Source organism: Poecilia reticulata, linkage group LG8 (assembly GCF_000633615.1).
Source record: "Poecilia reticulata strain Guanapo linkage group LG8, Guppy_female_1.0+MT, whole genome shotgun sequence".
NCBI lineage: Eukaryota > Metazoa > Chordata > Actinopteri > Cyprinodontiformes > Poeciliidae > Poecilia > Poecilia reticulata.
Genome location: NC_024338.1, coordinates 13,121,842 through 13,136,832, shown reverse-complemented (window position 1 = coordinate 13,136,832; position 14,991 = coordinate 13,121,842). Strand labels below are relative to the sequence as shown.

Genomic DNA, 14,991 nt, shown 5'->3' with positions numbered 1-14,991 from the left:
TAGCAGCTCTGGAATTGGATAAAGATTTGTGAAAGTAGCTTTGTCTACGTTTTCCCTTCCCTCTTGCCTTTTGTTTTCCGTTTGGCCTACAATCCGCAGGAAGAAAACCCATGTACCGATCTATACCTCGAGCAAGAGCCTAGAGCTCGGGGTAAAAAGTCTTCACAACAGCAATGACACAGTACAGCTGGCTGCTGAATAATAAATAAGGAGGTGGTTTCCGAGGACTGGTCGACTGCCTTCCTCTATTTGTCAGGATGACAAAATTAATCTCAGGTGATTACCTTACAGTGGCGCCTCAGGAAAATTGCATATCTAAAAATGTGGAAATTCAAAAGACGCTAACTGCATAAGAAGAGTCGCACACCGAACCCCTGACGTATTCTCCGCCTCTGACAGATTCTTACCCCTCACACAGACGCACACACCCAATCGCATGCTCACAACTCCAACCGGGGCGAGAACTGTCAGTCAATCATATCATCAATTGAGGCCTTTTGTCGAATTTTGTCTAATTGGTTCCCCTGCTGCCTGATCCATGTCTACCCTTCAATCATTCCGCCTGCAAAGTCAATAGGGGGGGATATAATAACCCACTTTATCACTGAGAGGTGATTCAGTGATGAACACTAGGCTTGTGCCAACATTCACTCATCAGTTATTCTGCTAAACTTGGTTCATGGCGTGAGGGGGAATAGGAGAAAATCAGCGAGCAGTATTGAACTTCTGGAGCTCTCTGAAGGAAAAAAAAAGGAATTATGCTACAGCAGCTCGAAAATTCACCAACATCTCGAGCATATCCAAACCCACACAACTTCTGCTCAATCCAACGGCAAACAAACTGCGGTGGAATGCGGACTCACATGCGGCTGCTCGAGGGAATCTTGCGCCCGTCTCTGAACCACGTTATCTGGGGCCTCGGGAAACTGTGTATCCGCGGTGCGTGGATGAGAGCTCCCTCGCCCTGGGAAACAGTTTGAGATCGCTCACCCTCCACAAATCCGCCCATATCTGGTAGACATAAAAAATAAATGAAAGTGAGAGAAAATAAAAAGAAAATGTGAACACCACAGGAAACGAGGAGTGAAGAAAGAATCACCATCAACGTTCTCCTTTAATTAAGCCCAGTAACGTGCTGTACTTTCACGAGAACAGCTCCATCGCCTCAATCTGCCAGATGTATGAAAATTAGCCATCACTTACAGGCAACCTGCACCTCAGTGCTGCATTGCATTATGGCACCCACTCGGTTCCTCACGATGCAGCGGTAGTGGCCAGCATGGGATCGGTCTAGCGACGGGATCAGGTACCTAATGGGCAGACAAAACCCGAGTGCAATTAATCATCGTCAGAGTGACAAACAAAGGCATTTGTCATCTTGGGTTTTATCACCCATGCTAAGGACACTAAATTAATTGAGATGTTTTACAAGACACCTGGAATACAGCTTAAGTGGCGTTGAGCGTGAGAGGAAAATGTTCTGAAACAAGGCGGGGAACTGTCGATGTGTGTGTGTAGAGCACAGTTGGAGCAACACAAAGGAGACACAGGCGCAGCTGAGTTCCAGACAGGCGGGACTCACGAAACCCCATTGTTATCCTGTATCTTCAGTCTGTTCAATCAAATCATACAACCACCTGTCATGTGTTTCAGACAGCCACAGCTCTGTCTCCCACTTGACATGCCTTAGTGGTAAATGGTGTGTGAATGTGTGTGTACGAAGCTGAAAAGAAACCCCAAATATTTAGTTCTGAATTAGGACTTCTAAGGCTAATTTTACAGTGTTTTGAAAATATGTATTTTTTCTATTGTTCCATTACAGTCACACCTTTTATGTTTATGATCACAAAGCTAATTTTAAGGTCAGGCAAAATGACCAAAGAAAACTCTCTCCCTCCCTCTCTCTTTTTCAGAATGTTTTCTAGGCCAGATTATTGCCTTGTCTGCATATTTAAGAATCACTTCAATAGAACCTGATTGGCAGCATGAAGATCTCAGAAAACAACACTTGATGTAAAGACATTCGAGATCAGATGAAATATAAAGCCGTACAATTATGGAAAGGGTCTGGAGAGGGTTACACGGCCATTGTCCAGAAGCTGAGAAAACATGAAACAGTAGGGAACCTTCACAATATTGGAATAACTACTACCAAAATCATTCTAACAGTGAATCTACCTTTCATCCAGAAGGTCAAAACAAAACCAAAGGCAAAATCAAAATCACTGCCTTAGGCATCATTTGCCTCAGTCAGACACAGGTTCTCATAATTCAATAGTAAAAATGTGATAATACAAGAATGATCCATGGTAGAGTCCAATGTCCAAAAACACTACTGATAAGCACAAAGGACAGTCTAACTCCAGAAAATAAGTTGATAAATCCTCAACACTTCTGGGAACTTAATCTGTGGACTGAAAAGTCCAAAGTGGAACATTTAAGCAAGTCTGCGTCCTGTTACATCTAAAATTAGCAGAGCCTTTCAGAAAAAATATATATTGATAACTGAATACCGTGGTGGCAGGGTGATGATCTAGAGCTGCTTTGCTCCATTAGAACCTTGACAACTTGTTGCTCCCTACCAGAAAACCAGGAGATTGCCCGACCTCCAGTTTGTGACCACTTGTGGTACGCAGCAGGATCCGAAAGTCGCCAACAAACCCAACTCTAATTGACTAAAACAACAAAAAAATCAGCATGAGAGTTTTGGACTGGCCTTGACAAAGTTTGGACTGAAATCCAAATGAGATGCTGTGACATTAGAGCAAGGTTGTTTTAGGCAGCGTTTTGGCCCTCAGAAATTGAGCTCATCTGATAGCTGCTTTTTGAACTTTCTTAGGTTATCTTTGTCTGATCTAAAGAAATGTTTGATGCTGTGAAACATGTAAGTTTAACAAGAAAGCTCTCTTAAAAATGCCCTGTAAAGGTGTGAACCACATCCATGATCCCCGAATCTGCTAATTTGAACGTGGGGTGTGGAGGTGTGTGCGTGTGTGTATGTGTCGGGGGGGAGGCGGGGGTCAGGCGGAGGGGTTGGATTTTCTGATTAAATGGATTCCAGTTCTCCTCTTTGATCAAGGCTGGTGAAGAATAATAAGCAGAGGGCTGGCCTGTAAGGCAGACCCAGAGAACAAACCACGTGAGCAGCCAAGTGCTGGTGGAAGACAGGCCAGAGAAGAAGATGAGGGGTGGGGGTAGGAAGATCTATGGGAGAGTGGAAAAAGACAGCGAAGGGACGCTGTGTGAGTCTGTTTTTGTGATAGCGGCGATAGCAATCAGACAATCCCACCTAAGAGTGTTTGGCCATGTCTTGAGCTCTGGTCAGACTGTGAATAAAGTCCCGAAAGCGAGGTTGGAACTGGAAAGAAGGTGACTTTCATTGCAGACTGCAACTGTGACTGGCAGGGACACACGGGGAGAGGCCGTGTTAGCGCAGAAGGAGGCTTCCTCTTGCCACAATCTTTGGTGTCAGAGGAACTCTCCATGATGGTGCTAAGAGGCTTTAAACGTGTAATATAACATGTCCAAAAGAAACATCCTGTCAGTAAAACACCATCTTTCAGCCCGTGGAGCAAGGAATCACACCCACACGGCATGGGATGATGATGAAAAATATGCACCGTTGTGTTCTATTACCGCCATGATAGTTTTGACAAACAGAATGGGAGAGGAGTGAAAAGATGCATTATCTCCTCACAACATCCAAGAATGCCAAGTACGTTGTGAGACAAATTGGAATAAATCTGAAACTCCCCAAACGCCACGTGCAGGCTTCCAAGGAAGACATGCAACCAAATCTGTGGCGAATAAATCCATGCAAATGAGGTTAGGATATGAATAAAAATGAGCAATTGTGCTATTAGTTACAATTAAACGCTGTTAAAATGTCCTCGTGTGGTGAGATAATTGCAACCGGTGGAGGAAAATAAAAAAGCAATGATAACAGCATTGGCTCTGGTGCACAAGGTCACATCCCTCACCTGTACTCCAAGGAGAACCGCGTGAGCTCGCTGCCGTTGTAGATCCATTTGAACTCGAGGGGCCAGCTGCCCTCTGCCATGCAGGTCAGCACCAGGCGGTTTCCCTCCAGGTGAACCTGGGTTTGAGGAGGCTCCATCTTAAAGTAAGGTGGAACATCGTCTACTGGGAGAGAACAATTGGAGAAAAAGGTAAGTTAAACAAAAAGTGCGACTATATGGAACAGAAGGTGAGGAATAAGGTGGTGGCTGTTAAGGAGAGAAAAAAATGAAATGTTTGATTCAGTAACTCAAATAAGAAGACTCACGACACATTTCAGCAGCTCACGAGAAATGAAGGCTCAGGACGAGCCATTTCCATTTTTCTTTTGCTCTTATTAAGAACTTGAAGGTCAACAAAAAATATTGCCAAAAAGCACATGGAATAAATTGCCACTGCAAACGCATCATACTTTTTCCCCTTTCAAATTGAAATGCGCCAGCAAAGAGGTGGAGGAGCAATTTGTGCTGAAAGGAGGAGTTTAAATGAACACTTCCATACCTCTAAACCACTAAAAAGGGGATGGGGAGGAAGATGGAGTTGAAGAGGGGACTGAAGCAGAAATAGACAAAGCAGATGGAGAAAAATATAGCAATCTGAAAAAAAAAATGTAATGCAGGCAATTTAGACGAGGGGAAAGTAGGGAACTAGGAAAGTACGGGAGGTGGCGATGGTGGAAGGGGTTGCTTTAGAAAACACTAAGTTTCCTAGTCTTAAACCCTGCTCTCTGACAGGATGAGTTATGCTTTGTACCTCCCTTCATTTATCTTTATAGTTCCCTAATGCAGCCAGATTATACAAGCCCCATCTGCAACGCTGCACACAGCCAGTCTAGCCACAAGGAAAAAAAAAAAGCCTTTAAGGTGCTCCGCAAAGTCCAGAGCTGAGTTTGGAGACAAAGTGCTTTCATTTGAGCTGATGAAAAAGGCATGATCAGACCTATTGATCTGTCTGCCTCACCAGCCATGGGCGACACTCAACCAATTGCACCAGTGTTTGTGGCGTGCTAATTAAAGTCTGTATTAATAGTTGCAGCAAGCCGCTGGGGCCCTGAAGCACGCATGGTTCAAAGTGTGCTGCAGCAGCTAACTCACTGTCATGGCTGGTCAACGGCGTACCTTTTTAACTCTCCATCCCCCCCCCCCACAGTTCAAACGCAAGATTTATGAGAGCGGATGCAGAGCGTGGCGCGGCGAAGCAAGGTAAATGCGAGGGCACTCCCGCAGAGCAGGGAAGGGGACACAGAAAATGGAACCTGATTGAAACTGTAAATAAAAGAATAAGTGTGAACCTCTGTTTTCCCCCAAAGGCGGTCATGTGAGCAGAGTGCAAACGTATAACACACACACACTCCAGTCTTCTCTAGTGATATCTGTCTGCAGCCTGTTCCCCTTTCAATCACATTCTTCAAATAACTAAAGCATGTCTGTTTTTAAAAAGCAGTTTCTATTTTTATTTGGTAACAATACTCCTCTCCGTGGCACATCTTGCCCTATCTATCACCTCTGCAAGAACTCAAAAACAAACACTATAAAACCTAAAAGGCACTTTAAACTGATCCTTGGCTGAACCATAATAAGGGAGCCATCCCTTGTTTTGTTTTTTTGTTTTTTTCTCTCTGAACACAAACTGCTGGAGTGGTGGCTATGCTGTAATTCTATCCAGTAGTAAATGCATTTGGACTTGATACACACACAAATCCCCAAAAAAACCACTCCCTTTTGTCTGAACAAACACACACAGGCAACAACACAAGACCACATCCAATTGAGTTGGTGGCTCGCTGACGGTGTGCACTTAGCGACTCCATCAACAAGCCGCCATTAGGTTGTCGAACGTGCAAAACCAAGAACCTCAAACACATATCACTCGCCTGAGACAAGGAATCTGCATAATGCCGACTTAGTGATGTCAGATTGTGGAACGGGGGAACTGAGCGCACTCTAATCTCCTCTGTGGTTACCTGTTATGGTGCCATTCATGTGATCGCATTCCTTTCTGTCTCAAATGACCAATTAAAATAAAATCTGATTATAAATCCCCGGACGGCACTTGTGTGTGACACTTGCGACCGGTTTCACATTTAGACTGAAGTGTAGGGTTTCAGGAACAAGCATTTCAGAGGACAGAAAAATCAATGTTTAGCATTACAAAAGAACACAGAACGAAAACGCAATTCATTTCATTTCACGGAGGTCCAGAAAAAAAAAAAAAAAAAATCACAGAGTGAAACAACCAAGTCAAGTGATTTCTTTTGAGGCCTTGAGCGCTTAAGTGACCACAGGCCATCAACAGTACTCACTGCTGAAACAAGACAGGGCCAATTCATCCTCACACTAGCCTCTCTGAACTAACTTGCTACCAATGAAGAATCTCTTATCTGTAGCCCCAACTCTCCTCCCTCTCATTGTGTTTTTGATATTCACAGAGGATGCGCCTGTTGGAGAGTCTGCTTTGGTGACAGTGGCAGGAATATTTGTCTTTGCATGTTTCAGCCATGTATAAGGAATGTATAAATGTAAAAATATGCAGTTCAAGAGAGTATTTCAAGGTTGAAAAAAAAAAAATCCATGACAAATTTTTGCTTACTTACGTAGATGTGAACTTTTAAATTCATGGATCTCATGCAACTGAGCAAAACTGTAATAGTAAATATGGGGTAATGTAAACTCCTATTGCTGCTGTCACTCTGGTGGTTATCGGTTTTTCTTGTGGATTTCAAGATGGATTTTTCAAGTAGTTATGAGTCACCAAGTCTGATATGCTCATAATAATTTTAGTTGATCCCAATTTATTGTTAAAAAAGTATTGATAACAAAAGTAGTTTTTTCTTGACTGCTTTTGGACGAATGTAACTCAACCAATAAAATCCCTGCTAAAAGAGTTTAGAATATCCAATTAATTTTTTTACAAGACAGATCATAGTTAATTTTTATTTTTACAAACATCAAAATGCTGAAGTGTGTAGAGGTATGCCACAACACTAATTACAATAAAATCCATTCAAAGTAAATAAATTATTTAGAGTCATGTGTAAGATTGTTGAATAATTCATTATTTATTGTACCTATACATTAGCCTTAAGCAGTCGATGATTATTTATTATTTATGTTAGGCGCTGAGGTAACATCAAGCATACTATGCGAGAGCAGTTGATGCTGCACAGCTTTGCAGTCAATCAAATGGTTACCTTCGTTTCAACAAAGACAGAATGATTACAGAAATTGTATTTAAAACTGTCTCTAAACATCTTACGTCTGGATATAGCTTGATTGTCTGGATATAGCTTGATTTGTATGGTTAGCATTCCTGAATCAGTAGATCGTAAATTTAACCGAGATGTCCAAACTACGCCCAAAATGTCCTAGTTCAGCATTTTAAATGAGCGAGTTAGACTCTTTAAATGGACAAAACAATAACTCTAACAGAATACTTTCAGCTTCCTGTCATTTTCCGAAAGTCTCACATCTCAACCGAAGTACTGGCATGCACCTATAGAAAAATTAATTTGCTGTCTCAATGTTCCTAAAAAAATGTCTTTACTTCCTTTTCATCTAACCTAGAACTTTCTTCACTGTGAAACTTTATGTTGAGAGAAGAATGTTGCAGTCAGAATGATCCAATAGCACATAGGCATGGTGCATTTACTGACCGGATGAGCACAGATCATGGAACCAACAATTACAGGTCACCAGGCAGCATTGTTGGGATATTTCTATTAGCAGGGCTGTCCTAGTGTATTATAAGAATAGTAGAAGACCAGACTTCACTGCCAGGTCTTTTTCATTCGGAGTATTTCTTGCTGCATGCGCTAGGATAAATCAGCCAATCACAACTAGCAAGTCAAAACACCAAGCACCTCGTGTTACTAAAGAAGGAAAACTGAAGCATACTGAAAGGAGCAAATATACTTATTATTGTCCATTTTAAATAATAGTTCTTCAAATTTCTTTTTTTTTTTTTACCTATAAATGTGATCACAGTTGGTCCAAATTTGTACAGGATCTTAAGCAAAATATGATTTAGGGCCCTTCCCTACATCATTACCACTAACAATGTTTCAATACAGATTTTGTGGAGCCAGTAGCTAAGTTTATTTGACAATTATTTGCTGAGATGTATTTGCAAAGAAACTGATTTCAAACAAAAGATTCAACTCATCGCATCAGATTTTTACCAAAGATAACACAACAATCAATCAAACTACAAAGATTATTCCGTGCATTTTTGAAAATTAAATTTGCAAACATCTTTCGATATTAAATTTAAATGTTAGACGTTTTTATCTCTGATTAAACTGTTAAATAGTAATAGTATTGTCATTTTCATTAAAAAAATTTCAAATTGCAAAAAGTTATAATTTATATGATTTATTTTCATTTTATTTTTGTGTGTATAGGTATTGTCAACAATGTCATTCACTATATCATATTTACATTGGTCATATACAATAGGCCACTGGTGGACAGCCCTGGTGCCCTTATCGCTACACTTAGAACGTTTTCTGGGGGAAACTCTGTTAGTATTACTGGCCTGATCCAAAGAACGGATCAGTGCTATTTTACCTTAACAGAAATCAGCTATACACCTTACTATGTGTCCCTTTCTGGTTTCATTAAAGCATAACATTTTATGACTCACAAGAATAGCAAGATAGATTTTGACTACAAGAGGTACTTATCTCTTCATCCGTTCTTGGCAGCGCTACATAAAGGTGAGGCTAGAAGTTATTCTTACAAAAAGACAAAAGTGGATCTAGGAAGAAAATAAAGATCAGTCTCTTGGAAGAAAAGCTGCACTCTCCATCCCACTGACAAATGTAGAAAAGGCATTGGTTTGGAAGGTACATGACAGTGCCCACTGAAAGGCAGCGCATCCAGATGGAGCGCTAAGGGGAGGTCCCTCTTGACTTAAACTCCTCCAGCACTACGACTGCAGATAAAAAGCCAAACAGAACCGACAGATCTGGAGAAGACCAAAAACTGGCAATAGGAGGACTGGGGGGGCTTTTTAATGTGGCTGCTGTGCAGAGCAGCTGCCCTCCACAGCCAATCTGCACCACCACAACCCATTCACTACAGATATAAAAACACCTTATTCTAACCTGACAGCTGAGGTTGAATGGTGGCACGACTCCAGTCGGGTCCCCCGCTGCATGTACAGAATTTTAATGGCTGTGAGACAAAGACCACAGGCACTGGGGCAGCTTTATATACCAAAGCCCATTGTGCTCTTCGTTGCACCATGCTGGCATGCAATCACACAGACTGTGTTCACATTCGGCTTTTGTCTTGTGCTATTTCTCCTGTTTTATTTGTGCTTCACCTCGTAACCCCGGCTACGCTGCGACGGTGAGGAGTTTCTTGTGTCTTCCTCTGTTTAAACCTCGGCTATCCGTGTTTCGGCCTTTGTAACAGCATCTTAGATGGCACTTGGCAGTGTATCGCTGAGGTACAGCAATAGCGGAGTGACAGATTGTAGTAACAATTACGGTTCTCTAGTGATGCTCTCTCTCTATCTCCATCCTTCACTGGATGCATTTGTGTTGTAATTATCTTTATCTTCTATGCCATCTTCTTTTCTTTACTACACAAGGCCATGCTCACATAGCTTCCCTGTATCATTATCTCAGTCCATCTAGCCAATAGTGGACCAGGTAAATGTGGAGTTGTCATCTAGTCTCTCCAACTGGTGTTTAACATGTGATATGGGTCATGGCAGACCTCTCTGATGGGGGTTATGCAACTGTCATGGCACTGACCTTGGCTCAGTAATAGTCTAGTGAAAGCTTAAGGGCCATTGGGGATGGCATAAAGTTTCCAGGGACGCATTGCAAAAGCAACTAGGTGAAAGTAATTCTTCCATTTTCAATACGCACAATGGAATATATAAAACATATCAACAATGAGTTCTTCGCTGTCATGTATTTGCTGCTTTAGAAGTTGAAATGAGCAGATTTGGGCAAAGACAATAAGCCATTTCAATGGAGGCATTAACAAAACACTCAAAATATAAACCACTTGTATAACCAAAGTAAACTGAAGGTCATGTTAAACACAAGCATGTTTGTAAGTATTCTTCTTGTATCTATGACAGCAGGTGCCTATGTACAATAGGCGTTAAGTGCGTCAAAAACGACGCCGCCATGACTGAAAGAATTAGGAAACAGCGGACAGGGGAAGATTTAGAGGATGAAAGCAGTGACAGTTAAACAGATGGTAGGAAAAATGCATAGTGTAATGGTTTAAATCAAGAGATCTTAAGAAGTGGGAAAAGAGTTGCGGAAAGAGGGAAATGAAAAGAGAGGGAGGGGTGTCCTCCAACCACAGGCAGCAAGGTGAAGGAACCCATTACAGCAGAAGCCAAACAGGCCCGAAGACAGGTAGAGGAGATGTAGAGCCTCTGCACACTTCTACAGTCATTTACAGAAATGGCCCATGGATCTGTGTCTGCATGCCGAATGAGACCCTTTGTCCATCACAGTTCAATGCATCCCCGTCATTCCCCCGACTGTATTTACGGCATCTGAATCGGCGCACAACTTTTTTGCGTGTTTTTAGTGCAGGCTGGACTCTGCCAGGGTTGCTTCTTGTCATTAATCTTCTTCATCAACAGGATTTCAACAAGTAGTCATGGAGAGAAAGGTGTCTGGTTAAGAACACTTAAGGTGTCGAGTTTGCTGTTTGCAGATGATGTAGTTAGTATATTGACATCTACACACTTACTTTTAGCATGTTTTGAAACCGTCAAAGATGAAAGCCAACTCTTCAGAGTCAGAAGTCATGATTCTCTACTGGAAAAAGGTGAATTGCTCCCTTCATCTAGAACAACATCCAGGATGTTGTATAAAAGAACAATATTCTGGAAAAAAATCTGAAATGAACTTCCTCCTCAAAGTGGTTATGCTTAGCTTTTGAGGTGAGGAGCTCGATTTCCAAGTTAAGCTGCTGCTCAGAAGGAGTCATCTGAACAGAATGTCTCTTGGGTGCTCTCCCTTGAAGGATTTCTGAGAAAGCCCCCACTGGAAGGAGACCCGGGGGCAAAACAAAGACTTGGTGCAGGGACTAACTTTCTGTTTTTGCCAGGGAATGCCCTGGGTTGTCCCAGAAAGAGTTGGAGAGATTTGTGTGAGAGAAGGATATGAGATCTTAAAATTACTCTTTGTCCTTACACTGGCAATATAGAGTCCTATATAGTGACGTTGAATACTCAGAGGAATAGATGGAAAAAAAAAAAAGAAAAAATAGAATTTCTTGTTAAGTCATTAAACATATTTTTCTTTTTGATGCTCTGTGTGCTTTGATGTTGCAGAAAAAGTCCTCGGGTCCCCGCCGATGAAAAACAGCCTGAATCCCAGCTGCATTTAGTGAATTGCCATGGGTTAATTGATGTGTAATTGATGAGATTAATTGAGGTGTAATGTACCGCAGTGACGTGCTTGGGATCGCACTCGCCTTGGGGCTCTGGATTGGTGCACGCTTAGGTGTGCCCGCGTGTCTGCAAGAGGCTGTGGCGGCACAATTAGAAGCAGTACTGTAGCAGCCAGCCAACAAATGGAGATTTAATTAGGAGTGAAGACGGAGCAGGAGGCCAGTCAATGGGCAGCAGATTGAATTATCTGGACACACAGTCCAGCACAGACAAATTCACAGCCACACAAAATCTCAAACACGCACACACACCCGCACACACACCCACACACGCACGCACACACACACACACACACACACTCGGTCGGTCGGTTTGGAATTCTTTACTGTTTGTCACACTTCGCCTTTGAGTAGATATCTCTACCTCTCTGCTCCGTTTATCTTCCTTTCGATAGATTCTCTTTTTTTTCATTTTGATTTTCCCATCCTTTCTAAGATTTTCCCACCTAAATAACAGTTTCCTTTGTGCACGTTGTGGCAGTCTGCCTTACTTGGCGGCTGTGATCTATTCCAATACAGTAGTTCTCATTTACTCTCTCCATACCCTTTCATCAGTTGTCATCCCTTCTTGCGCATTTTTCAATCACCATGTCCTTTCCATCTTCGCTCTCTGCCAAGAGGTCTCTCAATCTTATTCGGTCTTTTTGCACTTCTTCCAACTGTGCCATGATTCCCTCAGTCCTGCTCTCTCGTTCTCCCCGGCACTAACAGTGTATTGTACGGAGCACCCAGGGACATGTCTGTGATATCCAGGAGCCTAATTAGCAAGTCCAGCTTCTGGCATAGAGCACAACTCGCAGAGGAGCACAGGCACAGGGCCCGGCCTCAATTAATGAGACCTCGCACACCCACAGCCACCATTACACGCCCTCTGCAGCATCCAGTCTCTAGCCGGCTCAGCCTTGTCCGACGAGCAGTGGCGAAACCCCAGCTGAGCAACTGCGGCGAGATGTGAGAAAGTTATGTCTTTAATCATCAAGGAGTAGTCACAGAGTAGCTTGGCGGAAGATAAAGCAGGGGTTCTTGTCAGACTTTGTGGCACACAAATAAGATTTATGTTTCGGAGCAGCAGCGAGTCGTGAACACATTCTTGGCAACGACAGATTGGGTAATTTCTGAGTTTTTAAGGGCAAAGCTGTATTAAATTGTTAGGGATGTGGAAGCTTGGATAGCACTTATGGGTCGGACACTAAAAGAAATGACCCAGGCTTCCAATCTGATTTAGTGATTGGTGTTATTTCCCAGGTGGGACAGACGGGGGATGAAGGGGAATGTTCTAACTTTACTCTTGGGGATATCCAGCTCTCATTTGACATCAAATACAGACAGCAACACAAGGCAAAGAAATGGCAATAATCGAATAAAGATACAGAGTAAAAGGAGCGCCATTCAGCTTCTTCTTATGGCTCGATAGAATTTGAAATAGCCCTAAGTGAATTTGGAAAGTAGGGCAAAGAGTAATGTAATAAATAAAATAAACAAACGCATTGAAATGTGAATTCCACAAGGCCCTGGGTCATTAGAGTTAATACTGTGCGTAATGCCATCTGCTGTGATTGTTTACAACAGGCTAGATAATTAGATCCTAATTAGTGGATGGTATGGTGGGGGAAACCTTATTTTACGTGCGCTGAGATGGAGATAATCAGATGCACCTGTGAAGCTGTGTTGTCTGTCCATCCTGGGACCTGTGGGCAGCTCTGTGAAGATGTAGCTATTAGACAGGTCCTGATTTAATTGCTCATTGCTCCAAACAGAATGTGTATCTTCTTTCCCTCCCATCATTAACATATAAATAGAGTTGTATTTATTTGGAGTCCTCTTGTCTCTTGACATTAGCAAAACCTGTGGTTCCACTTGTTCTCCTTTGTCCCACATTTGTGTGTGTATTTTCCATCTCTGTGTGTTTTTGTGTGCGTTTAAGACGCAAAATGTTCTCAGGCAAAATTCATGGACTCAAAATGCCATGTCCCATCCCTGCTTTCCTCCCCAACTGATCTCTTTGAACCTCTGAATGAGAGCAATGCCGATGGCATGCTAATAGCGTTCCGCTAAGTGCGAGGTATCATGGCGCCTGCCATTATAATGTATGCATGTGGAAAAGCTGGTGATTGTGATTCTTATCAGTGTGTCAGAGTGCATGGCTGCCAAACGTTGAGTGGCAGGGGCTGGCAGTAAATGCTAATGGCACGGAGCAGCTGACAGAAAAAAAAAGAATTATTACCTCCTTTCATTACATCTACACGGCCTGCCTGTCGTCCCCCCTTCCTTCCGCCGGGCCCAGGCGTGAACAGCAATCAGTGTTGGGAATGTTTTATTTACCTGGTTTGAAGTAGACAAACACCGTCTTTTGCTGAAATTCATCACTGGGCTCCAGCGTTGGGATCTCAGAAAGTTTTACGACTGCTAACAGGTCACTAGGATTCATCGATATGTAGGCATGGGTTCTTATGAGATGATCTCGGTATTACAATGCGAGATAAAAATGCACTGTGTAGGACAAAAACTGCAGAACCAACATTTATAGCATGTTCCTTTTATTTAAGAGCAGCAGAAATGATATACCATTGAATATTACTGCTCTAATAATGTTATCTATGACATTTTCACTGTTTTTTTTTACACATAATTGACTAAAGCAAAAATGTAGAATGAACAACATGTAAGAGGAGGTGTAATTATATTACTTTTCACTTAGCAGTATAGTATTTGTTTTGAAGTGCTTATTGCATAGAAGAGATCTTTTTGTCAATCTGCTCTTCAAAGTAACACACATATCATGGACTGATATTGATAAAATGCCCTACACATACAGATATGTGAACATTTAAGCAGGGACTTCACAGTGCACACTTGTGGATTACTGTAATAAATTTTATGCATGTTTCTTTATGTCTCACCATACGGTGATGAACAGGTATTCTTTTTTTCTTTTTCATTTAAAATGCTAACTTTATAAACGTCTAACTAGGGCTAAGGAATAACATCCCTTTATTCAATCTAGGAAAGCCCAGATCACTGTCATAGCTTTCTATGACATAAGAGAATTGTGGATCTCGACAAGCGTTTTTAGCTTTCATGTCCCAGGGATGAATTTGTTTATACCTTGCAAACACTCTTAGGGATTAAGACATTAATATTTGCAAACATGTCCTATGATCTCACAAAATAAAAATATTTCAGTACTGCTGTGAGTAAACCCCTGATTCTTGTTAAAAATGTGGCAACGGCTTGACTAGCCTTTAAAACCGACTTCTCCACACCTATTTAGCGTACTCTGTCTAATTTCACGTGAGAAACACGAGCTCTTTGGGAAAACCACGTTAAACGTGTTATATGATCACAGGCTGATGAGTGTGTGGCTGAAGTGGATGTGTTTTCATCTTCTCTCATTTCCACATAGGTCTAGAGTGTAGCAGGATCGTCACCTTTGCGAAACGAGAAGCACACGGGAGCACGAAGTCTCAGCTCCTAATTGAGACCTATGGAGTGTGAGAACTGACAGAATAGGGTTTGTCATTTTGCTGACCCTCTCCAGCGCTCT

General features: G+C 42.1%; 1 protein-coding gene across 5 annotated transcripts in view; it reads right to left on the bottom strand.

Moving 5' to 3' along the window:
* LOC103468816 (protein sidekick-2-like) overlaps positions 1-14,991 on the bottom strand; it is a 105,538-nt gene that overhangs the window by 41,573 nt on the left and 48,974 nt on the right. For 4 of the 5 annotated variants that reach the window (XM_008416144.2, XM_017306304.1, XM_017306305.1 and 1 more), the window contains 3 exons: positions 3,981-4,143; positions 1,204-1,310; positions 864-1,011 (listed from right to left, as the gene is read on the bottom strand). In XM_008416144.2, the coding sequence (XP_008414366.1) occupies positions 864-1,011; positions 1,204-1,310; positions 3,981-4,143 (418 nt within the window). The remainder of the gene's footprint in view (positions 1-863; positions 1,012-1,203; positions 1,311-3,980; positions 4,144-14,991) is intronic. The other variant, XM_017306307.1, reaches the window with a different exon arrangement.